Source organism: Lygodium microphyllum, chromosome 9 (assembly GCF_053477565.2).
Source record: "Lygodium microphyllum isolate KBCC chromosome 9, Lygodium_microphyllum_v1.1.10, whole genome shotgun sequence".
Taxonomy (NCBI): domain Eukaryota; kingdom Viridiplantae; phylum Streptophyta; class Polypodiopsida; order Schizaeales; family Lygodiaceae; genus Lygodium; species Lygodium microphyllum.
In genome coordinates, this window is record NC_141143.1 from 121,189,590 (window position 1) to 121,217,170 (window position 27,581).

Consider the following 27,581-nt stretch of genomic DNA (forward strand, 5'->3'; position numbering starts at 1 on the left):
TTTGAAATTTATCCAAGGCCTCGTCTTTCCTACGAATTGGATAAATCCAGACTTTGGGTGTGGCATCATCAACAAAGGTAATGAGATACTTCTTTCCCCCTAAAGATAATCCTTGCATTTGACATACATCTGAATGTACCAGCTCTAAGGGTGAAGACTTTAGAGAAAGAGATTTTTTGTATGGCGTTTGAGCATGTTTACTATAAATACAATGATCCCACTGTTCAAAATCAGCATACCTCAAAGACGGTAAATAACCCAAACGAGAGAGCACTTTCATTCCAGATTGACTCATGTGTCCCGACCGGCTATGCCACAAAGAAACACCTGGCTGCTTAGTTATGGCGTTTACATGGTCACGCACACACTAGATACATGCAAAGGATAAAAGGTATCACTTTTGGACCCCTTGGCAACAATGCGAGAACTCTTACAAATTTTCCATTTGCTATCCCCAAAGGTAGTGTGATAGCCTTCATCATTTAGTTGCCTTGTGCTTTTCAAGCTTTTCTTGAGCTAAGGTACATGTCTCACATTATGCAAAACAAACACTGGGGCATGTTGAAATTCCAGTTTCATAGTGCCAATTCTTGCAATTTTACATGTTTTTTTTTTTTGGCAAGTAAAATGTGGCTAATTATATTACTCAAAAAGCTGATTGCACAAAGAACTTGTTGAGATATGCAACCCATCAAGAACTCGAAAAGAGTCCTTATTAAACTCAAGTATCAAACCAAGATCACAAATCTTGCTCATTGAAAGAAGATGATACCTCAAACTTGGTACTTTGGGAACCTTTGATGTGTATGCACCACCTTGCCCATCTGGAATTAGCTATCACCTTTGCCTTTGATAGGAATTGAAGAGCTGTCACCTATGAAAATTTTCCTATGCACTCGACGCATACGAGCAACACCATTTGAAGAAGGAGTCGTGTGGTGGGAAGTGCCACCATCCACAATCCACTCATGAGACTTCGAGGCCAACATCGTTGCATTAGTGGCTGTTCGAGGAACATCCTCTATCACCTCCAAATGGAGGAAAGCAACCGATGAAGAACCGGCCATTGCTCCCGAGTCCTTTGTAGTCTTCTCCTTCTTGGTATCCCTGTCCTTGTTGGGGCAATCCTTCTTCAAATGACCTATCCTACCACAAATGTAACAAGTAGACTCCTTGGCTATATCTTGCTTGGTCTTTTTGTCATTTTTCTTCTTCTTTTGTTGGAAAGGTTGACCAGTCAAAGCTTTTGATTGGGGAGTGTTGTGACCTTTGAGTTGTTCCTCTTGGTCCAAGACCATTGAAACCAACTCCTCCTACTTAAGGGTCTCAGTCCGCCGTGAAGAGATGGAATGGAATGCACTAAATCGGGGGATTAACTACAAAAGAAAAGCTATCACTATGTCCTCTTAAGGTAATCACTTTTCGTGCATTTTGGACGTGCATTTGCAATTGCTGAAGCTTATTGGCACGCTCCCATATAGAAGAAAACTTATGGGGACTTGAAGTGTGCATCTAAACCTCTAGAGACACTTGCTTCATAAACACAGTCATCCAATTGTACATTTGATCTAACTCTAGCCATATCTCCCGAGCCATTGTCAAGTGCTGGATGTGAGTAATAACAAAAATTTTTGCAAGTAAAATGTGGCTAATTATATTACTCAGAAGGCTGATTACAATGAAGTGTGCGTGCTCAACAGACTAGTTGGAGCTGATGCAAATCGTAAGTCCATCATGTATACAAGCCTCTCAAGGTGGTCTAGGGGGGATGGCGGCAAGAAGCCATGGATTTGGGGGGGGGGGGGGGGGGTGTATCGCCATCTGGGGCTGCTCGCCTGCATTATGCAGAATAGGTCTTGGCTGCCCCAAGTGAGCAAAAAGTGAAAACGGAGCTCCCTACGAGCATGAGACTCACCCTGCACCTGGTCCCAACAGTTGCAGAGGGAGTGGATGATGGAGGTCCACAACTCTGGCAAAGTCGCATATACTGAAAGGCACTCCCTGCTAAAGACCACCTGACAGCGTGCCTTCCAAATGTGCCATCCTGTAAGACTCCCTATGATCTCCCATACCTTTGAGCACTCTGTTGTAAGCTCCAATACTTAGCGGCTGGGTAGAGTCTCCAAGCCGACCACTGCACAAGACCTAGCCTCGATGAGAAAGATCGTGTCTTGCATCTCGGCCTCATACAAAAGGTGATGGCCCTGGTTGACTGCCTACTAGCAAAAAGACCCCACGAGATGCAACCAAGGCTGGGTGCTACTTGTCGGAGAATACGACAGGCCCCTCTCCATACGACTCCAAGAACCTCAAAGGCTTCTTAGCGACCGTAGTGACTGACCATAGCCACTCTCTAGGATCCCACTTCAACTCATCAAGTAGCTTGCTCTCCCATATCCAAAGGCACCACTCTTGCAACTCCTCCCAGGGTACATTGGAGTCCGAACACGAATCCTCCTCCAGGAAAGAGCACCAATCTCCTTATCTTGCTGCCCTCTACCAAGAACCAGACACACCCCCCCCCCCCCAAACAAACAACAACAACAACAAAATCGTGCACAGTGATGAAAGTCCCGCAAGGGGCACCACCTACTCTATCTGTCACGTATAAGGGGATACTTGTCGGTGAGAATCTAGTAGCCCACACCTCCCCAGGCTCCACCAGCTCTTAGGTCGGGGGGTCTATCCACTCCTGAGGGATCGTTGAGTCAATCTCCCTCCTCACCTCTGCGATCCAGTCCACCTTGGCCCACTCCCTAGTCCAGAGCTGCTCAATCTATCTCCTCATCTTCTCCCTACTATAGATCGAGTTTGGGATCTGACAAGATTGCATGTCATGGGCTGAAGCAAAAGCATCAAGAGTGAGGAGAACCGGGCAGTGATCAGACAAAGTGGTACCAGCTAATTGCCCTACCAGGCCTCCGGGAGAGCACCCCCCACTCTCCCACATAGAACCGGTCCAGCCGCTCTAGAAGAGCTCTGCCCAGCCGCCTGTATCCGCAAGAGAAGTCCAATGACCTCTCCCTCCTGTGGAAAGATGCGTCCCGCCAAGCATCATGTGCTCCTACTGCGAGGAGGAAGACCTCCCATGTCTCCTGCTCCTCCCGTGCAATACCTTGGTAATCTCTGCCTCTGCCCTACTGGTCCTCTAACGCCTCCAGGTTGTTGAAGTCTCTTCCAACAATCCAAGAGTCCATCTTTAGAAGTCTTGCTGCGATCTCCATCCAGAACTTGCTGCGTGCCTTAATCTCAGTAGGAGCATAAACATTGAGGACTCCAAGGCACAAGTCCCCTATATCCAGTTTGATCCATAGGACCCTCCTTGCCATAATCGTCCTATGGTCTCGTACACAGGCGGTGAGGCTTGGGCCAATAGAGGTGCATACGCCTCCACTCCTGTCATGGGCACCGATGGAGTACTCCCAGTATGTGTGTGAGCTGCCTGGAAGTACCTTCCCCACTTGATGGGCCTAGGAGGGAGTGAGCTTGTGCTCTTGAAGAAGTAAGATGTCGATCCGTCCGGCAAGAGCAAGCTGCAACTCTTGCCGAACAATCAATTTCCTAGAACCGTGTGCCCCATTGTAGTGGAGGCTGTTTATGTTCCAAGATGTTAGGTGTAGACTCATGGGGAAACCTGTGACTGGCCGAACAAGCATCTGTTGGTGCGGAAGCTGTTGATGAATAAGAACTATGGGGCATGTGGATGTGCTTGGCCGCAGACTTGGAGGGTGAACTCCATTGCCCCATGGTGGCTCTCGGGTGGACCATGGGGGTGATAGATGCTCCAGGTGGTACCACTAGGGCGTCTATCAGCCAGGCTGAGAGGTGTGACTCTGTACATTGGTAGAACCGGGTAGCCTGTGCGAGGGGCCACTCGATCACATCCATCGGTGAACTCCACTGTGGAGGGGCTCGAAAAATAATGCGTAGATGTGGGACCTCGGCTCCAACCCACCAGTTAATGTCCATCATGCACCTTGACCACTGCTGGAAAAAAGTGCTAGCCCTCCTTCCCCCATCCACTGGGAGATGTGGTGTGCAACTTGGACCCTCACCTCCTTCTCTCTCTGTGTCATTGTCCAATCTCCTGAAGGAGGGGTCTGAAAAAAGAAAGCATAGTTTGGTCCATCTGGTGGTGCTAGTAAATGGATCTTACTGCTCCTTGACTTGCGGACCAGGAAGATCCCTACCTCTAGAGGTAATGGAAACTCTCCGCGCTCCGCAACTCTCAAATAAGATCACGGACCATTCAAGAAAAACTCATGGGGGAGCAATTGTGCTGTCGAGGGAAAGTGTGATAGGCGGTTGGACCAGATGAGCTGGTGGCTGTATGGGGAGGGGGGGTTGGTGGGCTGTTGGTGAGGAGTAGATATGGGAGTGTGAGGCTTGTCACCCCCTGTGGGAAGGGGGGGGATGGATGGGGGGACGCACGTATTGGGTGAAGATCGGGGGGGGGGGGGGGGGGATGATTGGCGAGGAGATGGTGGGGAAGGGGAGTTAGGGGTGGTGGGGTGATTGGAAGTATGAGGCGGGTTTGAAGGGAGGTGAGTGCCTCGGAGGGGGGAGGTCGTGGGATAGGGTTTTGGGGGGGGGGGGGGGAATCCATGAGGGGAGGGGCATGTGGGATCTTGGATGGGGGGGCGCCTGGGACGCCTCAGTGGGTGGTGAGGGTGGAGGCCTGTGATCCTACTAGGTGGGATGAGTAGGGGGGGTGCTGCAGGGTGTTCAGATAGGGGCCGGTCGCCCACCCTCCTGCTCTCTACTATCGTGGTTGTGTCTGAGGGGTTGGCTGAGCCCCCCCCTTCCATCTCCCTCTCTGGTGTCACTAGACACGTGTAAAACTGCTAACATCCACTTGCGGTTCTGTTGGTTGAGCCGCCTTGGCTTCAAAATGCGTGCAGTCTACTGCCTGATGCCCAAAGTCATGGCATTGCAAGCATTGGCTAGGCTATGCTGTCACAATAACGTGCTGCGTGAAAGAGTGTCTGCTTGCCTCAATCTCAAGAACTTTAGGTATGTTCTTTGTATCTTTTAGAGCCACCTGTATCTTTAGGACTCTTGTGGCTGTCACTGCATGTGCAAAGGAGGGTGGAAGAATTGTGTTGAAAAGCCGTCCAAAGTCCTCCACTAACTCACGATACTCTACCGCTAGTTCGGGGAATAGAAGGGTGACTGGGTGTCTAGGAAACGTGTTGTGGAGCGCGAACTCATCCACTGTGTCTCTTGACCCATGAGAACTGCCTCCGCAATTTGCGCTGTGCCAATGCGTAGCGTGGAGTGAAGCCAATCCCGAAGCTGGGCCCTGGATGGAGAGTGTCCTATGACCTGTCCAAGATTGTTGTTTCTTTTAGTTTCAGCTCTGTGGCATGGACGGAAAGGAGCTGTTCCTCAAAGAGGACGATGCGCAAGGTGTTTGATTCGGGGGACTCGCAGAATGCTCTAGCGTCTGACCAGAGGTTTCCATTGCACGTCACTGCTGAGGGCTACCAATCTAGTTGCTCTGATACCCGGGGGGGGGGGGGGGGGGATGTTGCAGACGGAGGGAGCAACGAATTCTAGTGTTATGAACATGCAGCATAGGATGGAGGCATCGGAGTAGGTCGACTAGGGAGGTCTTTTCGTGTGTGAGGCAAAGGGTAGAACCGCAGGTCGATGATCGCTGACACAGAGGGCGGAGCCTGGTGGGATACCGATACCATGGTGTAGGCACAATCGGGTGGGTCTCGAGCCGCGGGCAGACGCGGGAGCATGCACTGGCGGGCAGGCAGTTGGGCAAGCAGGCGCTAGCGAGTAGGCAATCGGGGGGGGGCCAAGCGCAGGCTCTGGCGGGCTCACGAAGCTAACCACAATGAGCAATAACACTTGGAGAGAAAGAGAGAAAGAGGAGAGAGTGGATGCGGGCATTTAGTTTGTCCCAATGTGCTTGTCCCTTGAGCAACTCAACTTTATCATAGGGGGAGAGTACTTATTAAATGAGTTCAGTGATTTTCTGAGGTCTCATGGGATAAAGAGACAGTTCACATGCAGGTATACCCCACAACAAAATGGTGTTGCAGAAAGGAAAAACAGGCATATTGCAGAAGTTGCACATGCCTTGATGTCTGAAAAGAATATGCCTAAGCATTTTTTGTCTGAGGCTATTCATACTGCTATTTATATTATGAACAGAACTCCCACAGCTGTAGTTCATGGTATGGAGGAATCATGGGTTGTAGGGCGGTCTATAGCCTCGATCACAAGCTCCGCCAAATCATAGGACTCCAGGATGGCAAACATCATTACCTGCCAGATGTGGCAATTCTCCCCATTGAGCTTCTGATGTGAAGGAAGAGCCGGTAACACGTGGACCTTATGGTCCATGATAGTCTAATACTCCGTGCCGATCTTGGTAGACATTGTTAATGGGATAACCTGCACAAAACAAGGGCAGCCCCCATTGACTTTCAACACGGTGCTTGGTAGGGCTTTTTCCTCTCGGCCCAAATGAGTTCAAACCATTGGATGTGATGAAAACTCATTGACTTTTACCTCAGCCCTAGAATACTGAAGACACAAACTTTTGTTGCGAAGAACCCTCAAGTTCAGGTCTTCTCATGATCAATCAACCCTCATACGCCACCACTTTGTTACCATGTTAGAGTGTAGCAAATGCAGAAGCGTATGGACAAGACTGAAAGACAAGGAACACAAGAATAAAAAGGCAAGGCCGCTTTGTCACTGAAGCTGTAGGTGTAGTAAATTGTAACCTCCATATCAATAGTTTCTTCTAGACTTCTTGCCTGGACAAAGACATTCAATAATGAGCTTAAACAATAAGGTTTTACTTTGGCTATGTTATGTTTCCCAGACCTTGGATGTTTCATATTAGAAACCTTGTAGAGGTTCATATTGCATCAACTACTGCTTTGAAGTCTGCACACTTGGGTTTTTTTGGTTCAAGATAAAATTGACCATGTTTGGGCTATTGAAAGCTTATGAAGGTTATGAGTTTGTGCCAAGCACAGGCAGTTATTTTTATGTGCCAATGCGAGTCTAAAAAGATAAAATCCCTTTAGGCTGAAGAGATTATGAGTGCATGCTAAGGAGAGAGGATTCTAATTTGTGGTTGGACCATAATATGAGAATGTCAGTGTGAACAAATAGAATCCTTGGAATTCACTTGTAATTTCTCTATTGGGAAAGAGTATTGGTGGAGTGGAAATGAGATATATGGCTTTCTGGATTTCTGAAGTCTAAAATAGTTATAGTGATAATCCACCAGTAAGCTTATTCCACATATGAATTCCTATGATAAATCTGTAACTTAAATAGATCAGATTTGTTTCCAGTCGTTCCCTTGATCAATGGATTTAGCTATCGACTATGGTCAACAACATATTCATATACTTTTGCTAATTTAGTGCTCTTCAGTAGTTGATTGCTATAACTTTTTTATCACTGAAACTTAAAGTTCACCTGCATCTTTGAAAATCTGGAGTTGTAAATACTGCAGCTTACTTGTGGAATATGCTTCGAATCCTATCCTTCAGGGAGAATGAAGGCTGCAGCTTGTGGCCACCATTTTTGTGATTCATGCTGGACAGGTGCTTTTGAAACTGAATTTTTAGCAATTAATGCAAAGAGATTGTGACATTATTTACCAAATGAATTGTTTCTGGCTAATTACGCGTCTTATAATGTATCAGGATATATCCATACGGCCATTAATGATGGACCAGGCTGTCTAACTTTACGATGTCCTGATCCTTCTTGCCGTGCTGCTGTTGGCGAGGATATGGTTCTGTCGTTGGTATCAGAGGATGATAGAATAAAATACACACGATATCTGCTGAGATCCTATGTGGAGGACAATAGGAAGGTTTGTGACAAGTAACTTTTGAGTACGATCCTTGAGTTGACTGAGACAGTTTGCTTTATTGAATCTTGGAAACTAATGTGCCTTTTGCTAGTAGTTGTTTGTGTAAAGCTGGTAAACACGGAAGCAGATGTGATGATTAGATTCAGTTGGTGGACTAATATTCTGTATCTTTACTATTGTATAAAGGGAGTTCCGTAATGTTAACTTGTCTTTTGCATGCTTCTACCTAAAACAATCCCCCATGCACACTTTGTTGAACCCCTTTCCTTTTCTTTCCTTGTATAAGTCCATGGAAATGATTGGTCCTTTTCTTGTACCACCAACCCATGCTTTCTCCCACCAAGGGCTGAGTTTTCCCTGGATTTCGTTTTTTTTTTTGTTAGTGTGCCCATGTCTTTTCACCATTTTGGTTCTTCTTTTCATATAAAGAACATGTTGTTAGAATGATGATACATTGTGCAAGGGGAGGGACAAGATCAAACAGTGTAGAGACAAAACGTCAACGTGAACACACAAATACAAAAAAAACACAAGATACATGATTGGAATCCACTTGTGTGCAATATAAGAAGATACAAATAGTACATTACCACAGTGAAGAGGGACCAATAATGATTAGACTTACATCCACTCCAAGGACAACTCTCATGCTGGAAATCTCCACAATGGGATGCCAATGTACAAGTGTGCAAGCATGGAGGCTAGGGCTGGGGGATGTGTATATGTGTGTGTATTTGCGTGCACGTGTGCACGGGTCATGGAGTGTGAAAAAAGCAAGACCACTTGAGAAAGCAAATGCATGTTTTAATTTAGCTTTAAAATCTGCAATTTTTCCTAATGTAGGTCTAACGAGCTGTTGGGAATCAAGGCTCATCGTGTTTTTTACGGTGTTCGGGTGTGAAAGTACCCTTACACTCTTGCACTTTATATATTATCTAAACCTAAAGTGGTACACCCCGTCATTGTACCAAATACTGATTGTGTCATGCACTCACTTCTTCAACTCACTCTTCTTTCTGCACTCAGTCTGCATAGTACTCTGTCTCGATCCTAGCTATGTTATCAAACTGGTATCAGAGCGGGGTGCAGGCGAGCAATTGACGGGTTGCGCGAGTAGAGAGGTGAACAGCTCTGATGGGTTGACACACAGCGTGCAGGTGGCGGACCTGGTTGGGCAGCACATATGACAGGTCGCAAGTTGACGCGCAGTGGAGGTTCGTCGGGCACAGTTGACAGGTCGCGAATGACATGCAGCGCAGGTTCGTCAGGCACAGGCAACAAGTCGCAGATTTGATGCAGGTCAAACGGACCTGGTTGGCTGGTCAGGTGCCAAGTGGGCGACATGAAAACAGGCCCGCGACCGGCAGGCGATGGGTCCTGCTCAACGCCAAGACAAGCTCGCTTTAGTTTTCATCAAATTTCTTTAATTTTTACCATTTTTCTTTCTCCCCTTTGCTAGGCATTCACATGCACAAGCACAATGTGCAATTTTGACGAATAAAATTGGGGCTTTTCACAAGACAATCTGACTTAGAAATTACACATTTGGTGTACATTTGCCGTGAGAAATTTTGGGGCTTTTTACATTTTAGTGGAATTTCTTCAATTTCACTGAAATTTGTGCACTCCGGATCTAGGAAAATTGGGGCCTTTGCAAAATCCCTTCAATTTGTGCAACAACTATTTGGTATATGCACTTGGGTACATGTATCGATGCAATCTAAACGGATTTCCTTTTGAAAATTTGAGGCTTTTGATCAAAATTGTAAAATTTGTGCTAGGGAATGCTTTTGGAGCAGAAATTGCAGTGACATTTTGGGGTTTTCACATGTAATTGTTTCCTTGGTCTCTAAATGTGTCAGTAATTGCTTGAGGAGTGCAGCAAGAGACACTCTCTAATTCTGAAAATCTATTTGCAGATTTGAAATTTTTGCAATCTTGGGATTTTCATTGCTGGTTGGTACTTGCAGTGTACCGTGGTTACTTGTGTGACATTTGGGCTTGCATTTGGTGACTTTTATTTTGGTTAATTTAGTACTGCAAATTTTGGTTGGAAACAGTGGTCGAGCAAACCACCTTTTTGGTTAATTTAGTACTGCAAATTAATTTAGTCCCTCAAGAAGCGTGGTCGGGCAAGCCACTTTCATATTGTCACTTGAGAGTGTTTGGTTGTGAGGCCTTTGTGCACATTCACAAGGAAGAACGTAGTAAACTTGAGCCAAAGTCCTGTAAATGTAGTTTTCTTAGGATATGGTGATGAAGGTGAGATGGGGTATCAATTATGGAATCTTGAGAAAAGAAAAGTGGTACGCAGCAATGATGCTATATTCTGGGAAGATCGCATGCACAAACATTCCGAGAGGATGTACCGATTGGACAGCAAAGAATGCCTGTTAGACAGCAGCAAATACTTGCTGTAAGTGTCCTTGAAAATGCAGGGAATGATGCTGAAAATGATCAACAAGATCTTGTCCATGAGGTACCATAAACTCAGCAAGAACAGATGCCTTTGGAACAACCATAACCGGCTGTACAGCATGCTGGACCTGCAGAGCAATAAGCTGTTAATGCAGATTTGTAGGCTGAACAGCTATCAAATCTTGACCAATTGGGTTTGTAGGTTGACCGACTGCAAAGACAGCTAGATAGGTTTGTTCTTGGTGTCAATTATATGACTGATTATGTCATGTTGACTATTTGTGGTGAGCCATCATGATTCTAGGAAACAATGGACAGAAAAGATAGCAAGAAATGGCATAAGGCTATGCTTTCAAAGATGGGATCTCTCATGAAAAATGGCACTTGGGATTCGGTGCATTTGCCTAAAGGGCAGAAAGTTTTACCATGTAAATGGGTTTACAAAATAAAAGTCACTTTTGGTTCTTTGCCATAGTACAAGGCACGATTGGTTGCTAAAGGGTACAAGCAAGAACATGGAATTGATTTTGATGAAATCTTCTCTCTTGTAGTCAAAATGACTTTATTGTGAACCATCTTGGGCTTAGTTGCATTTCAAGATATGGAGCTCATACAGATGGATGTGAAAATTGCTTTCTTACATGGTGATCTCCACAAGGAGATCTATATGCAGTAGCCTGAGGTGGCCGGAACTTCCACGAACCACACAACTTGGCTCGTGTAGACACCTCGCTTCACGGGATCATACAAGCGATAACCTTGGGACTGGGAGCTGTAGCCAGCAAATACCCGTTGTCGGGAAGTTGCTTCAAATTTGTCACGTTGCGTCTTTGGGATGTGCACATAGGCATCAAACCCAAAGATCCTAAAATAAGAGATATCAGGCTTAGTCCCAAAGTAAGCCTCAAAAGGTGTCATCCTGTCAACGACCTAAGTGGGAGATTGATTGAGGATGTGGACTATTGTAGCCACTGCCTAGGCTCACAGAAACTGAGGTATCTGTTGATGCTCCATCATGGTGTGTGCCGTCTCGATTACACTTCGGTTCTTTCGTTCTAAGATGCTATTTTCTTGAGGAGTGTTGGTATGAGCAAACTCCTGGTGAATGCCTCTATCTGCACAAAAATGAGCAAACTCATTAGAAACAAATTCATCACCCTTGTCTGATTGCAAGGTCTTCAATCTCTGGCCGAATCGGTTTTCCTCAAAGAGAAGCCAATCCTTGAAGTGGGAGAACGTCTCTGACTTCAATGCCAAGAAATAGGCCCACGTCATCTTGCTATAGTCATCTATGGTCAACATGAAGTACGAGCTCCCCTTTAGGGACTCGTTTTTGATCAGGCCACAAAGATCCGTAGATACAAGCTCCATAGGTGAAGTAGACTGCCTCAAAGCTTTGTTGGGAATCTCATCCCTATGCTGCTTTCCACGAATGTAGGAGACACATGTTTATTGGCTCACCACTATGTTTGGCAGACCTCGAGAACAAGCGATCCTCGTGACGCTTTCCGAAGATACTCATAGTTTAGGTGGCCAAACCAAGCATGTTATAGCTCGGATTGTGTTTGAGAGGTAAGAGCGAAAGAAGACTTCAATTTGTAGATGCCATTCTCCTTATACCTTGAAGAGAGAACCTTCCTCGATCCACGATCAAGGACTCAAACATCATGAGTGTCAAACTCTGCCAAGAGACCAAGAGAACAAATCTTATATACCGAAAGTAAATGATACCCTAAGCCTGACACATGCAACACCTTGGAAGTGTGGGCACCAACCATGTCCATCTGGAATCAACTACATCTTACCCTGTGTAGCAATAGACACAGAAGAGCTGTCTCCTATGAGAATCTTTCCACTCGAGGGTCGCAAGTGGGCAACATCGCTAAGTGTAGAAAAGCAACTGATGAGGGTGCAACCACTGCTTCAGAATCCTTTGTCTTCTTCTTCTTGGTGTCCTTGTCCTTGTCGGGGCAGTCCTTCTTCCAATGGCCGGTCTTACCACAAATATAGCATGTGGATTCTTTCCTTTTATCCTTCTTGGGTTTGTTGTCCTCCTCCTTCTTTTGGTCCTTCCCCTTCTTCTAAGAGGCTTGACCAATCAGTGTCTTCGATTTCGAAGCATTTTGTCCCTTCAATTGTTCTTCTTGGTCAAAGACCATAGGAACTAACTCTTCCCAATGAAGAGTTGACTCCTGCCTTGAAGCAATAAGAGCGGAATAAAAGGCACCGAATCGTGGCGGCAACTGGGACAGTAATGTGATTGCTATGTCTGTAGAGGAAATTGGCTTCCCCGCATCTTGAACCTCCATCTGAAGCTGTTGAACCCTGTTGATGTGTTCATGAAGCAAAGAAGACTTATTCATGGACAAGGTCCGCATTTGCACCTCTAAAGAAACCCTCTTCATAAGGGTCATCAAGTTGTACATCTGGTCAAGCTCCGGCCATATCTCCCGAGCCACCGTCAAGTGCTCTATATGGGCTATCACGGTTGTTGTACAAGACAGAAAAAGAAAAGAATGAATCCTGGCATTCAAGTTGTCCCAATGAGATTGGGCCTAAGTCAACTCCGCACGAGCATTTGAAGAGAGTTTGGACTCATCTCTCACCGAGGGCCGGTCGATCTCCTCCATCATAAGCTCTACAATATCATAAGACTCCAGTATGGCCAACATCATCACACACCAGATGCAGTAATTGTCACCATCGAGCTTTTGATCTGATGGAAGAGTTGGTAAGACAGGCATCTTCCGGTCCATGATTGCTTGGAATTCCACGTCAGTCTCTGTAGGCATCTTCACCTGCAATGCCTGCACAAATGCAAAAGAAACTAAAACCGTTCTATGACTCACATAAAGCGGTAGTTCCTTCAATTTATTCCCGGTCTTTCTTACACATACACAAACACAGAGACCTCACTCCCCTCTCAACTCCAGATTGGCCTCGAAGACCGGCACCCCTCTCGGTATTTCTTTATCAATTAAAAGATGGAAAGTTACAAAAATGAAATGTTTCAAAATACATAACTTGTGAACAGTTGGTTTTCATTTTTTTCTGAGTAAATTCAAACTGCATAAGGACAGTTCAGCATGACCAGATCAACATCCCTTTTAGGAAATCATTTTCTGTAACCATAACTTAATGATTTATGTGCAGAATTGCAGTCTGTAGAACTCTGAATTCACTATTCTTAGTGTCCAGCATGTCCAGAACAACATCCCTTTTAGGAAAGTATTTTCTGTGACCAAAACTCAATGATTCATGTGCAGAATTGCAGTCTGTAGATCTTTGAATTCACTATTCTTATTGTCCAACATGTCTAGAACAACATCCCTTTTAGCTTGGCTTGATTCGAGTTTTAAAATAATCTCACAAACAGCACTAAATTAGAGCTAAAAAACCCTTCGATGGAATCAGCTCATCATGCATTGCATTTCCTCTGAGAATAGAGAGAGAGTTGACTAGAGGGAGCAAGCTCTATCTCCGTACATGAGTCAGAGTCGAAGAAGTACTCTCCATAGCTGATGTTCTTGTAGCAATCTGCCCTCAGCTCCTCAAAACTTCATTCTTAGATCTGCCCCTTATGTCTATTACGTTTTTTTTCAAACTCTCTCTCTCTCTCTCTCTCTCTCTTTTGGGAGATTGTGCCACATGGCATACATGTAACAATTTTCTCGTTTAAACCTTCTGGTCTAAAATTCTCCATGATTGGTGCAAAATTTGACCTCGACACAGACTAGAGAATTAATCCTCGTGCAAAAACGAAGATAATGACGTGAATAGATTTTGGGGTCCAAAAATACTAACTTCCTAAATTTTAGGGATGGTGACCCCTGCATTCCTTAAGTTGTTCTGAGCAACTTTTATCATTGCAACCACATTAAAAAGTGTAATCTGGCTCAGCTACGGTGACTTTTATTCCATGAGCATTCTCACATGTGCATCTTTTGTCTTGGCCAGGCTCATTGTTCTGCACCATCTCCATTGGCTAAGCACACAGTCCCAAACCACTGGCATTCTATTCTTAAGTGCCGATTCAATATGGAACCGGTCCTAAGGCTCAGACAAACCATTAGTTCAATTTGTTCCAATGGCTACCTCTTCTGGCCATGCAAAGATCCCGGCTTAATCCAAGAGACCTCTGGGGGTAAAAAGCAACAACAAATAAAGATTTTTTTTATAAAAAATATAAGTAAATAAGGAAAGCAATTGCAAAAAGCGTCACCACCTGGTGATAGAAACCCCCTCTGATAGTGAAAACGCAGCTTGCTAGGGTTCTTTTCTCCGCTTCCCAAACCTTCTTCAGTCGCCAGTGGCGATGAAAAGGTAAAATCTGCACTTTGAATCCAAAAAACGCAACCTTCTTTCTTCTCTAATAGCAGAAAAACAACAACAACTTTAGCAAATCTTCTCTTTTTTTGCATGCCCACGCTTGCCTCAGCCTTGTTTTGATGTGCAGCCCACGTGTTCGCACTTGAACTCTGAAAAACGTAGCCTTGTATCGCGCTGAAAACTCCTATTCAGATAGGTCCACCCTAGTTCAGTCCTTCAATGCTCTGATACCATGTGAGAGTGAAGCAATGCGGAAGCGAATGACCGTGACAAAGAGTGAACATAGAGAGAAGAGAGAGAGAAAGAGATAGTGAAACACAGGAAATCTGCAGTGAAGAATACTATATAAGGATGTACAATTATACACGGGTGCAAAGAAAATATTTGCGTATGTCTCCACCTCGAGGACCTCGATCTCCGTCAGCCCCGAGTGCAGTCTCCGTCACCAGTAGGCTGAAATCTGTCAGATACAAGTATGCAAGACTGCTGGAGACTCAGCCTTATAAAGGCTGAAAAGAATGCTTGAAAAATACTTGAAATAATTAGGTAATGCAGCCGATTGCAATCGGACAGTCCGATTGCTGCCACATGGCACTGCTGACGTGACACAGGAGATGACTTTCTCTCAACACTCGGAAGTTATATGCTTTGATGCATTACTATCAAAATACCATGTTTGCTGCATTTCAGCAGCATTAAATGTTGAATTATCCATCAAAGAATCATATTTGCAAGTGAGAAATGCATAGTCCTGCTCCAAAAAGTTGGCCAAGGCATCATCATCAATAGATTTGTTGGCTTATGTCCCTTGGATAGCTAAAGTAGGGTCCTCTTTGGCCAATCTCTTTCTGCATTCATCAATATAGTGACTGGGCTTCTAGCAATAATGGCATTTTCTCTTCTTTTTAGACTTTTCTATGTCTTGGACAGCCTCATTTGATGGCTGTCGAGCATTTTAACCTTTTGCTGATCTTTTGCATTTGGCCCAACTTTTCCTTTGTCTCTGAACTTGGAAAGCATAGCCACATCACTTGAATGCAATGCAATATTCTTTCGAGTCTGTTCCTCTGACAACAAGAGGCCTTTCAACTCCTCAAATGTAAGGGGCTATTGCTTCTTTCCCCCCCCAAGTCAACATCAAAGAGGTGTGGAAACCAAGATATAACTCAGCAAGAGAGTTTAGTGTGATGTTTACCAATTCAACATCCTAAATGACCTCATTAACATTGAGTAGCTGCTTATACAAATCTTGTATATGAGTAAGGTGATTTGTCATACGATCACCCTCATCCATGTTCACATTGGCCAACTCTTTGCAGAGATAGGAGATCCTGGTCTCATTGGGTGCTGCAAACATATGCTCAAGTATATCCCATGCTGATTTTGAGGTCTTACAAGACCAAATGTGTGGAATAACCGCCCTTTTTATTGACAAGGCAATCAAAGAAAGTACGTGTGTATCCTTGGAGTTCCATTTTCTGTGATCCTCGGTAGGAGGGGGGACAAGGGGCAGCAGCAACAACAATAGCACCAACCACTTCTTCTTTAGCATTACACATAAATATCTAATGTGCAAGGCCTCTTGATCAAAGATTGTGGACCATAAAACTCCACAATTGGTTGTTTGTGCCATCAAGTTTGTTCTCCTAAGTGTGGACACCAAGAATGTTGCTCTGATCATTATTTCCTTGACATGCCATGTTGTCAATAATGGACAAAGTCTGCAGCCAAATACTTCATTGCTGAAGTATAGAGTGTATAATGGATAATAATGTGTGTTTGTTGTGAATAGCAGCTGGAATCTGCCTTGTGATACATGTTGGAGTTTGTATGCCAAAAGGCTCCAAATTCCTTGCAAAAATCAGGTAGAAATTATGCAATGTCGGGTTGTTGGATGGGGATTTGCGCAGTGGGAGAGGAATTCAGCAGAATCCCCAAATTTTGGATGGCTTGAGATATGCATATAGAGCTCAAGACCTTTAGTCAGTGAAGATGAGTTAGGCAGGTGGCTGAACTGGTGCTGGCCGAATTGGCAGCGGCGAGGTGAGTAGTGGCGTTGGTTGATAGAGACAGATTGGCAGGAATCACCGGCCTGGTGTCTGGAGATAGTGGCATAGGCGGTGGTAGTGAACTAGGGAGGAGGCGATGAGACAGGTGGGGAGAAGGAGGCAGTTTTGGCGAGGAGCAGGGGGCGGTAGTGCCATAGGGTGGAGGTGTGGGCACCTGCATAGGCGGCAGCAGTTGGTGGCGTTGCTGGCGCGGTCGGGAGTATAGGCCATAGGGAGTAGCAGGGCTGGTGTGTCTGGGTGCAGTTGGCGAAGCTGGCGAAGTGGCAAATCCTGTAGGGATAGGCAGCACCTCTGGCAGTGCTGGTGGGACCTACAGGTTGACATGGCGCACATGGTTGTGCAGGTGAGAGTGGCCAGTGGTTCGGTTTGCAGAGGTTGAACGGGCAGAGCTGGCGGCTGTCTTTTCAGAAGCTCAGACTTCAGCGTTTGTTCTCTTCCTCGCACAGAGCACAAGCAGAAGCCGATGGTGGTAGGACATTGGGTGGAGTGGCATTGGCGGCGGTGGCTGATCGGAACTTGCACGAGAGCTGCTTTGATACCAAATGTGAGAAATTAGAATCAGCTATGGAGAGAGAGAAATGTGAGTGATGGTGAGTGAGCTGAAGCAAGTGTAAAGTGTACTTGCTGAACCGAAAAGATAGAGTGAAGGTATAGCCTAAGTTAGGTCAAGGGGTTGACCTAAACAGCCCTCCACTGGCTGACTATAGCTAAGTTAGCTAACTCTAGTGCCTAGTGTCAGTACTTTTAAATGTGAAGACCCTTGTCCGGCGTGCACCCCCCTCCCCCCCCCCCCAAAAAAAAAAAAACCCCTTTGATGACGCAGCATTTCCATTTCCCCCTCCTTGAAAGTTGTCGTTTCCGTTTCCGTATCTATTTCTGTTTCCATTTCCCTGTTTCCCTCAACTATGGTTGCATTTCTGATACCTGTATAGCCTGAATTTTATGTTCAAAAGTCTGAGAATAGTCAGATTTGAAGTGAAAATTTGCACTTGAAATAAACTGTAATGAATAATTACACTATGTTGTAAGGTAATGAAAATTTACTGTGCAAGTTTCATTTTACAATTTATCAAGTTATGTGCTCACAAAAGAGGGGTAGTTCGAAGTTCCTGTTAACTTTCTCTGTATTTATTATACTGTGATATAGTCCAAGTTTGTAATTAGATTTTTAATGTAACATTTTAATATGATTGGATCTAGAGAGTCATAAATTAAATTGATGACGTTATGTCCTTTGCAGACTAAATGGTGTCCTGCACCTGGTTGTGAGTTTGCTGTGGAGTTCACACCTGGCAGTGGGCCCTATGATATTGTTTGTAAATGCGGTCACAATTTCTGCTGGAATGTAAGTCTCGGTTAAGTTTGTACTGGCCAATGGGTTTTAGATTTCTCATCCAGTTCATGGTCCTGTTGAAGGTCTACTTTCGTTCAAAATGTTTTGTTTTATAAGTTTTGCAGTCTCTTACACAATTGAATCATTGCTCTTAAGCTATTAAAGCTAAACATTGGTTTCTTGGGTAAAAAGTAACTAAGACGTTTATTCTATGAAGTGTTTAGAAGAGGCACACAGACCTGTGGATTGTGACACAGTTGCAAAGTGGATTCTGAAAAACTCTGCAGAGTCTGAAAATATGAACTGGTGAGCAGCATGATATTGCCAACATCAATTTTGTCTTCTTGTACAGTCTTTTACTCTACAGGCTATGAATCCTACTGATGATATTGATACTTCTCACTTAACTTTGTTGAAGGATTCTTGCAAACTCAAAGCCTTGCCCAAAGTGTAAGAGACCTATAGAGAAAAATCAAGGTTGCATGCACATCACTTGTACACCACCTTGTAAATTTGAATTTTGCTGGTGAGGTTTCTACCTTTGTGTTCTAGTCTGAGTTGTAGGATGTTTCAACTATGAAACATATTTGGAGCCAGCATCATTGCAAGCCCATGACCTATGTGCTAGTGATAAAAGCTAACCAATTTAAGCTACCAGGCTTTGTCTCGGAGCCTGGTCTGAGCATGGTGAAAGGACTGGGGGGTTTTATGCATGCAATCGATATGAAACAGCCAAACAAGAAGGAGTGGTAATCTCTGGTTTTTCATCTGTATGATGGAGTGGACTCTATTTTTCATCTATTTTACCTTACAATTGTCACTTACTTTTGATTATCTGCTCAGTATGACGAAGCAGAGCGGAGAAGAGAAATGGCTAAGAACTCACTGGAGCGGTATACTCATTATTATGAGCGGTGGGCTACTAATGAATCAGTTAAGCATCTTGAAAAATCTAATTAATGCAGTTCCAGGCACTTGAAAGTTTTCACATGATTTGAACTCAAGTTGTCCTGTTCTATTTTGCTGTTATCAGTCCAGGGCAAAGGCTCTTTCAGACCTCCAACAAATGCAGGCAGCTCAGGTTTGTGCAAACTTTTCATCTTGGAAAACTAGATAGAATGCTAATTGAATGGCACACACACGTGAAGAATTAAATACACCTAAGTTCAACTTGGAGGAAGGCCTCTTAGATGGTGTTGCCAACCGAACACACTGTCATCAAGCTGAGCTGCTACTCATAACTGCAGGCATATTTATATAAGGGAACTAAGGTAACACACCAATTGATGAGTAACCCCTTGACCCCATGTATTCGAGAAGTGTGTTGAATGTAATGTCTCACACTCGTACTTCTATAAAGCTTAGAGAAAATTTTAAGCGGTATTGGTTGCAACCAAAGAAGGTCAGGAAAGAAAGTAGATTCCTTAAACTCCATTGAAACCAGCCTTTCTCCTCAGATAGGGTGGTAAATAACCTGATTAAGCACTATTTACAGCAATTAACAAATTCACAAAAGGGAAAAGTACACTTTACCATATAATCTTGGACATTGGACACCATGTTGGCCCCAAAACTGGCTCCCTTTCGGTATTTATTTAACTTAATTAAAGAAGAAGTTGATGTACAATGGGATTCTCCCAATCCCTTTCGGTATTTCAACTCCCCTTGTTGTTTAAAATGACCAGCAAGTCTTTAATCTGATTTGCCCCTTGATTCGGGCAATCAATTAGCCTTCACCTGCCTTGATGGAGATGGAAAATACTCCATATTCAATTATTTGCTGGTTCCTTCACTTGAATAGGCTAAAAATAGCTTCAACCTTGTTGAATCCAAGTCTTGGAGCTTCAAATTTTTGACACTCTTCTTGAGGCTTTTGCTAAACCCTAATTTTTGCTAGGGTTTACAGTAGAGAAATCTGAAATTTCTCAGCCTCTGGTGATCTCAATGTTGTAATCTTTGGAGCAAGGCTGTAGAAAGGCTAGGAGATGAGAGAGAATGTTGAGGAGAGAGAAAATTCAGACTTTCTTCGCGAAGAACTGAAGAAAATCTGTCATTTACTACTACGCCCTGTTTGAACAGCTTATAGATACAAAGAACTGAAGAAAATCAGTCATTTACTGTTGTTGCCCTGTCTCAACAACTTGTAGATGCTGTCACCTATGGTTGATTGGTCTTCTCTTGCGTGTGGTTGTCTCAAAGGTCCTCCAATGGCTGTAAATTAGACCAGCAGCATCTTCTCCCTCTTCTTGTAGGTTGAATATACTAAGAACGCCTCTCTCCAGCCTCTAAAGACGTTTTTCAGTCTTACATGGCATTTTTGACAAGTGGTAGTCTTCTCAAAATGGTTTTTTCAGCATTATTCATAATTAAATATTAATTTTCAGTCTTTAAATACTGAAAATTAATCTAATAATTATTTTGGTGTGCTGAAAAAATAATCTGGATTGACTAATAATTAAATTGAATAGGCAACTTCCATTCCTGAGTGTCTCTGTACCATCTTTGACCATCGGATTGACATTAGGTACTATTAAACGCTAGTTCTCTAGTGTCACCCAATTGATACTTATGGCCAAATGAATGACTTAGGCCAACAACCGGCACCAAATACCACCAAGTATTTGTGTGGCATAACTTATAGCAACTTTTGCCTTCGACGTCCTGTGATTTCCTTGGGTGTCTTGGGCTCGTAAATTTACTCTAACCCTAGTTACACCTCACTTGTGCAACATTTACTTGATTATGCGATTAATAATTGATCCACATGTTAAGTGAGGTTTGAAAAATACATGTCCTCGAGACAACATGTTCTAAAGCAATGGAAAAATCTTAATTCTCTCAACTTTAAACTTTTAGTTATGAGAACTCAATCCACATTTTTGAGGTCATCCCACCCTCCCTCACTACACACACCCCACATTCATCCCCTAGCACTGCACCCAATGATGAGCTGCTTAAACCATTTGGGACTTGGCATGAAAATACATGGATTAGTGGCATGGCTATGATGGCATGGTGGTGTAGTCATGAATTGCCTAGCTTTTACTCCTCAAAGGTGGTTGGTATTTGACCTAGCCTCAACTTCTTATGGCAACCTCCCAACTTCTGCTGGCAGCCATAGCCTAAAACACATTGCGTGTTGGCCAAAAATGGAAGTGTGGGTGGCCAAAGTTCATGGTCTCTTCCCCTAGCCAACATAACTAAAATTCAAAACAAAAACATGAAAAGAAAAAAGATCCCAAAACACATTTCAAAGTTCTTGAAACATGTCAATATCCGTGTTTTGGTTTTGGGGATATGAAGTGCTGTTTTGGGCAGCTGTGCTCACAACATCTCATTGTAGTATTTGTAGCTTAACCCCAAACTCTTTAAGAAAGCAATCCCTTTTGCACAATTTCAAGTTCAGCTTAACCTCAAGTCTTCTAAGAAGGCAGTCCCTCTTGCACATTTTCAAGATAGGCTTGGTTCTCAAGTGGGGCCACTGTATAGCACTATGTTCTATACTTGTTACTGATAGCCTAGGATTGCACCTTATAAGGAGTGAAGGGCATAAGATAGGAGGCATCGTCAATTCTCCTTGTTGCATAGAAAAACTCTTTGCTTAATGTGTAATTATCATACACCCCAAGGGTTTTGAGATGCCCAAAACCACGATTGGCAATACATTGAGGCGGCAGATGGAGAAGGTAGCTTTTGATTAACATATGTATTTGATGGCAGTCCAATACCAATTTAGAAACTCAAATCTGATGGGTTCATTGATCAGGAATGTTGAACCCTTTAAAAACTTAGTAATTGACTGCATGTTTCCATGTCCATTATGCTGACATCAGCTCTGTGTGCACTTGGCACATGCTCATGTGCACCGCAGGTGGGCACTGATGCCCTGTGTATAAAAAGGTACTTGATTTAACTTCTTAAGGGCAGAATACAAATACTTGTTTCGATTATTTAAAAAATGAGTTTTGTGTCCCTTTTAAATTTCTCCAGTCACTTAGATACACTTATGCTTGCAGATGGAAAAACTTAGTGACAAGCAGTGCCAACCGGTTTCCCAGCTGAAGTTCATAACAGAAGCTTGGCTTCAGGTAGTTATTTTTTTCTTTGCTACTGTTTGGTGATGATATGGAACCTATCATATTCAGTCATCAGTCAGCACGTTTACAGACATGCAGGATCTTATGCAATGAAGTCTTCAATGTAATTAAGCATGAGAAGCATTATGATTTGTTCTTTTGTTTTGGAGAGGGCCTCAACTTTTTGGAAAGTAGTGGATTAGTGGTTTTTGTACTTGTATGCTTGATGAATTTCTTATGCCATCAAACTTATTCCATCAGAGTCTTTTAGCAGTAAAGACAACAGTAGTAGCGTCATCAACAGGGTCACACCAATGGAAGAGAGGTATTTCATTGGTTACTTTAATATGTGATGTTGGAGTCTCTATCAAACAAGGTCTGCCCTGTCATAAAACAAAGCATGATAGCATAAGACCAGGGCTAAAGTTATACCTCTTGATGAGCTAGTAACTAGTGATGTACTGAAGGTGGACAAGATTGAAGAAAGTTTGCAGCCAGAGTTGATTTTGGTGGATAGAAAGGACCTTGTATAATGGACACGTCACTTACATATATTTGGTCAAGTTCTAGAAGCATTATGAGATGGATGCCTAGTGGTTTAAAGAGGCCTTTCCTTGAGTTTCTGTGAGATCATCTTGACGTATGGCATTCTTATTTTTGATCTGCTTCACTTGAGGTCAAGTAATTAGAAGCTGAGGGGAATGTTCCAACCTCTAAATGATATGAAACAATTAAAGGGTAATGTCTGATTGGTATGAATGCAGTATTTAGCTAATACATAGGCTAGAGTTTATTGTAAATGTATGTGTAAACTTTAACCCTACTAAGAACTAGAAAACCTAATTGTTTGCAGTAACGTAGGGTGCAATCCATGAAATGTCATGCATTATGATGTAACATTTAATGTGTTATATGAATATGTCTCTTTTTGTGACTGGTAATAATGACTTACCAATGTCTCATGTGAAGATCAAAGTGCAATGATGTGTTAGAAGTACAAATTAAAATAATTTAGCATATGTCGCATGACAATTTACCAATGGCTGAAGGTTGTCTTGTTTGATGGCGTCTGATGAGTACCTTCTGATGCTCTTGGTAGAAAGCTATCTTCATCCCTAGCTCATGCTTCGGTGCCAGCAATGTCCTGCTTGAGAGGTTGATTCTTGGAGGGGTTTTTTTTGTTTTTTTTGTGTGTGTGTGTGTGTATGGGGGGGGGGGGGTTTGACAGATTGGTTGGAAGAGGACAGAGGTTGATGCTTAGCAAAGGGTGTGGAGAGCTTAGAAGCCTGAAGGCTTGCTTGTTTGGTTTTGACAGATTGGTTGGAAGAGGACAGAGGTTGATGCTTAGCAAAGGGTGTGGAGAGCTTAGAAGCCTGAAGGCTTGCTTGTTTGGTGTCTAAGCATGGAGTGGGAGAGCTCTTTTTAAAGTGTGGATAAGGGCCAACTTTGTTGGAGGTGAAGAAGATTGGAATCCAAGGGGGTGTTGGAGGTGGAAAGGAGTGAAGTGTGTGAGAGGCTGGAAATTGAAGGGGGCTGGCAGGGGGGGGGGGGGGGTGTGTAGAGAAGTAGAAAGGGGCTGCAGATATTGAGAATCCAAGGTAGGGACGTTGGGAAAGGGGTACAAACAAGTGGGATAGGCACAGGAGAATGCACAGGAAAAAACATGGTCAAATAGTCAACGCGAGAGATGTGGTCGCAGAAACATGCCACATCAAATTTAATATTGCTGTTTTGGCATAGATTCAACTTTATTTATCAAATTTAATATTGCAAGTTAAAACTTGGAAGATACAGAAAGAAAACACCATTTTGAATTGTTAATAGAGGCAAGGCAAACTTGCAGTTTCTATCATAAGATCCTGGAGATTACTAGTAGCTTGAACTACAGCTCCGTTGCCCGTCACCGCTGACCTGCCTCGCATGTGTCCCCGCTACCTGCTCCACCTCTCCCGCCGGTCTCAACGTTGATCAGCTACCGCGCCCCCTGGAACCCACCCGTTTCGCCCGCTTGTCCTCCCCCTCCTTCCCCCTTCCCCCTTCACCCCCCCCGCGCCGCCGCCGCCCCCCCCGCCCCCCCCCCCCCCCCCCCCCCCCCCCCCCGCAAACAACCACTTCACGTGGCACCCCCGCGTTGTCTTCCCCCTCCTTGCAGCTTCTGTCCACTGCTCCAGGCCTGCCACCCGCTGCGCTCCCCCATTCTGACGGCCTAGCTCCCTGCACTGTTCCCCGTCTTCTTCACGATATCGTCAAGCTATGTGGTTTCAGCTTGACGATATCGTTCGTGGCACGAGGTGTCTCCATCATCGTTAGAAAACAAACCCTCCCCCCCTTGCCATCGTACACCCTCCCCCGCGTTGCTCCCTCCATCTGCAGCAATACCCCCCGGTAGTTCAACAGTGTGATTGGCATGTTCTCAGTAGGGACGTGCAATGGAAACCACCTCCCTTGCTGAGCATCCCTCCCAGATCCGCACTCAGTTCACGTAATCCCCTCCAAATCCGCACCCAGTTCAGGTGATCTCCCCCAGACCGACCCCCCCTCCTCCCACAGGTGGTGATGAGCCACACACGCCTATATCCTCCTTGCGCCAGCAGTGCTCTCCCTCCCACACAACCACCAGCTCATCTGCCCCTGCTACCTATCACACTTTTGCAAGACAGGCACAACTGTTGCCACATGAGTTTTTCTGCAAAGGCCAATGGTCCTACTTAAGAGTTGCGGAGCGCGGAGTGTTTCCACTACCTCTTGAGGTGGGGATCTTTGTGGTTCGTAAGTCAAGGAGGGGCAGGGTCCATCTACTAGCACCATTGGATGGACCGAACTATGCTTTTTTCCTTCAGTCCTCTTACTCAGAGGATTGGACGACGACACAGATAGAGGAGCTGAAGAGTCAGGGGTGGACCACACCTCCTAGTGGATAGGAGATAAAGGATTAGCACTGGTCGGACAGCAGTGGCTTGGTTGCATGATATGGACATCAATTGGTGGGCTGGTGCCGAGGTTCCACACTTGAGTATTATTTTTCGAGCCCCTCCACAGTGGAGAGCTCCGCGGGATGTGATGGAGTGGCCCTTGGCACAGGCAACCCATTTCTACCAATGTACAGAATCACGACTCTAAGCATGGCTGATAGATGCATTGATAGTACCACGTGGAGCATCTATTATCCATATGGTCCACAGCCGAGGGCCACCATGGGGGACTGGAGTTCGCCCCCTAGACCGGTGGCAAAATGTATTTGTATGCCCCATAGTTTTTCCTCTTCATCAACAACCTCAACACCGAACGGGTGCCTGTTTCCCGTCCCTTGTAAATCACAGAGGAGATGGGACACTCCCTCCTAGCCCCCTTCACAGAGAAGGAACTAGAGGAGACTTGCCATACACAGGATGGGCAGAAATGCTTAGGAGAGGATGGCCTCTCTAAGGCCTTCTTCACTTCCTACTGGGAAGTGGTGAAGGACCCCTTTCTAATGGCCTTCTAGGAGATTTTCACTTCAGGACAGATGCCAGGGAGTCTTTCGGCAGGCCTTACCAGTCTTCTCTCCAATGGGGGAGACCGGTTGGAGCTTTCCCAGTGGAGACCGATGACCTTATTGTGAGTGACCTATATGGCACTAGCAAAGATGATTGGTAGGCGACCATGCCCCATGCTTCCAGATATCATCCATGACACACAGACGGGCTTTGTCCAAGATAGGAGCATCCTAGACAATGTATTGACCTTTGAGGCGACAGAGTGGGCTTAGCACAGTGGGCAGAGACTGGCCGTATTACTCTTGGATTTTGAGAAAGCTTAGGACTGGGTGGACTGGGATTTCCTAGAGGGCACGATGGTGAGGTTGGGTTTCTCCCAGGTTTGGATTCACGGAGTCTCCGCACTTTATAGATCGGCCATCAACAGGGTTTTCATAGGCAGAAGGCGAGGGGAGGAATTTCGACTGGAGAGATTGGTTCGACAAGGCCCCATACTTGTTTCTACTCTTTGCAGAGGCGATGTTCCACTTCCTCAGGTCATGTGTGAGCGGATTACACGGCCTCCAACTTCCTATGATAGAGGAGACTAAATTGTTAGACTCAGAGCACACAGATGATACAACACTCTACATAGAGGACGATGAGTTGATCCTAGAGAGAGTGAGGTTGGCTTTTGAGGTGTTCTGTTTTGTAGCGGGAGCGAAAATCAATTGGTGAAAGTTGGTTGGTTTCCTCACAAATGCGAACTCTAGCACAGAGTGGGGCGTCCACTTGGGAATTAGATGGGTGAGCAGAGGGCAGACCGTCCGTTACCTAGGGTTCCAGGTCGGACTCGACGTCACTCCCGCCCAACAGTTTCTTCCAGTCCTCGATTCTATTCGGAGGAAGCCGACCTACTAGAGCACGACTCACCTTTCACTAGCCGGCCGAGCCTTGGTGGTTAACCAGGTCCTTCTAGTGATGGCCTGGTATATCGCCTCATGTCGGTGCTTCTCCTCATCCTGCGTACTGCAGCTTCGCCACTTAGTGCAGAACTTCCTTTGGTCCGGGTCAGATGGCTCCAGGGATTTTAGGGCCAAGGTGGCATGAGTGACCATCATACGGCATTGGTCAGAGGGAGGGCTTTGGGATCATAGACCCAGAGTATCAGAGTAAGGCCCTCTTGGCAAGCTAGTTGTCTGCAGTCTCACACTAAGTGGATAAACTTGGAAGGTCCTATTGCAGGAGGGTCTTGAGGATTGTAAACCAAGGCTTGGCGGTGAGTGGAGGCCGTCCTTGAGATGGATCTTCATGTCAGCCCAAATCACCCCCTCCCCCAGATCACCTTTTCTACGTAGCTTACTCCGCGTGTGGCAGGGCCTTCGTACGGCTCTAATCCAGAGCCCCATAGCCTACCAGGAGGAGATAGACCATTAGCCCGTGATTTGGAATCCCCAAGTCAAAGATTGGGAAGGGGCATAGATTGGCGAGCGCCCCCACATCCAGTGGGCTAGTTGGGAGCCCACGGCCCGGCTTGTAGCATGAGGACATGGCGGGAGGTGGAAAGGATGCCGGACGAGGAGGCATTGCAGCAAGTATCAGGCTGTGAAAGAGGAGTGGAGTTGAGGAGAAGGGAGATAGACGGAATAATATTTGTGGGGTAGCTTGCTCTCTCGATACGAGAGCCGATAGAGCCCGAGGAGGTATAGGCCCCTAGGTTTTCACCAGCATGCATCCCCCTACAGGTGGCAGGTAGAGTGGGGGGTGCCCCGCAAGGGACTTTCTTCGACATTTAGGAGGGGGGGCTTCTGGCCCTTAACAGAGGGCAACAGGATGAGGGGATAGCCGCCCTTTCGTGGATGACTCGGGTGGGGGGACCCTCAGGGAAGACATGGCGATTAGACTTCTATGTTTTTTGGATGGAGCTCAAGGAGTGGCGCCTTTGGATCTGGGAGGCAGACCACTTGATGAGCTGGAGTGGATCCAGGAGAGTGGCTATGGCCGGCCACTGCGGTCGCCAAGAAGCCACCCAGATTCCTGGAG

At 45.2% G+C, this 27,581-nt stretch overlaps 1 protein-coding gene across 3 annotated transcripts in view; it reads left to right on the forward strand.

The window, feature by feature from the left end:
- LOC148031507 (putative E3 ubiquitin-protein ligase ARI8) overlaps positions 1–27,581 on the forward strand; it is a 114,893-nt gene that overhangs the window by 60,571 nt on the left and 26,741 nt on the right. For all 3 annotated transcript variants that reach the window (XM_087685018.1, XM_087685019.1, XM_087685017.1), the window contains exons 4-12: positions 7,493–7,583; positions 7,686–7,858; positions 17,915–18,019; positions 18,225–18,313; positions 18,426–18,533; positions 18,666–18,756; positions 18,851–18,940; positions 19,041–19,088; positions 22,024–22,095. In XM_087685018.1, the coding sequence (XP_087541144.1) occupies positions 7,493–7,583; positions 7,686–7,858; positions 17,915–18,019; positions 18,225–18,313; positions 18,426–18,533; positions 18,666–18,756; positions 18,851–18,940; positions 19,041–19,088; positions 22,024–22,095 (867 nt within the window). The remainder of the gene's footprint in view (positions 1–7,492; positions 7,584–7,685; positions 7,859–17,914; positions 18,020–18,224; positions 18,314–18,425; positions 18,534–18,665; positions 18,757–18,850; positions 18,941–19,040; positions 19,089–22,023; positions 22,096–27,581) is intronic.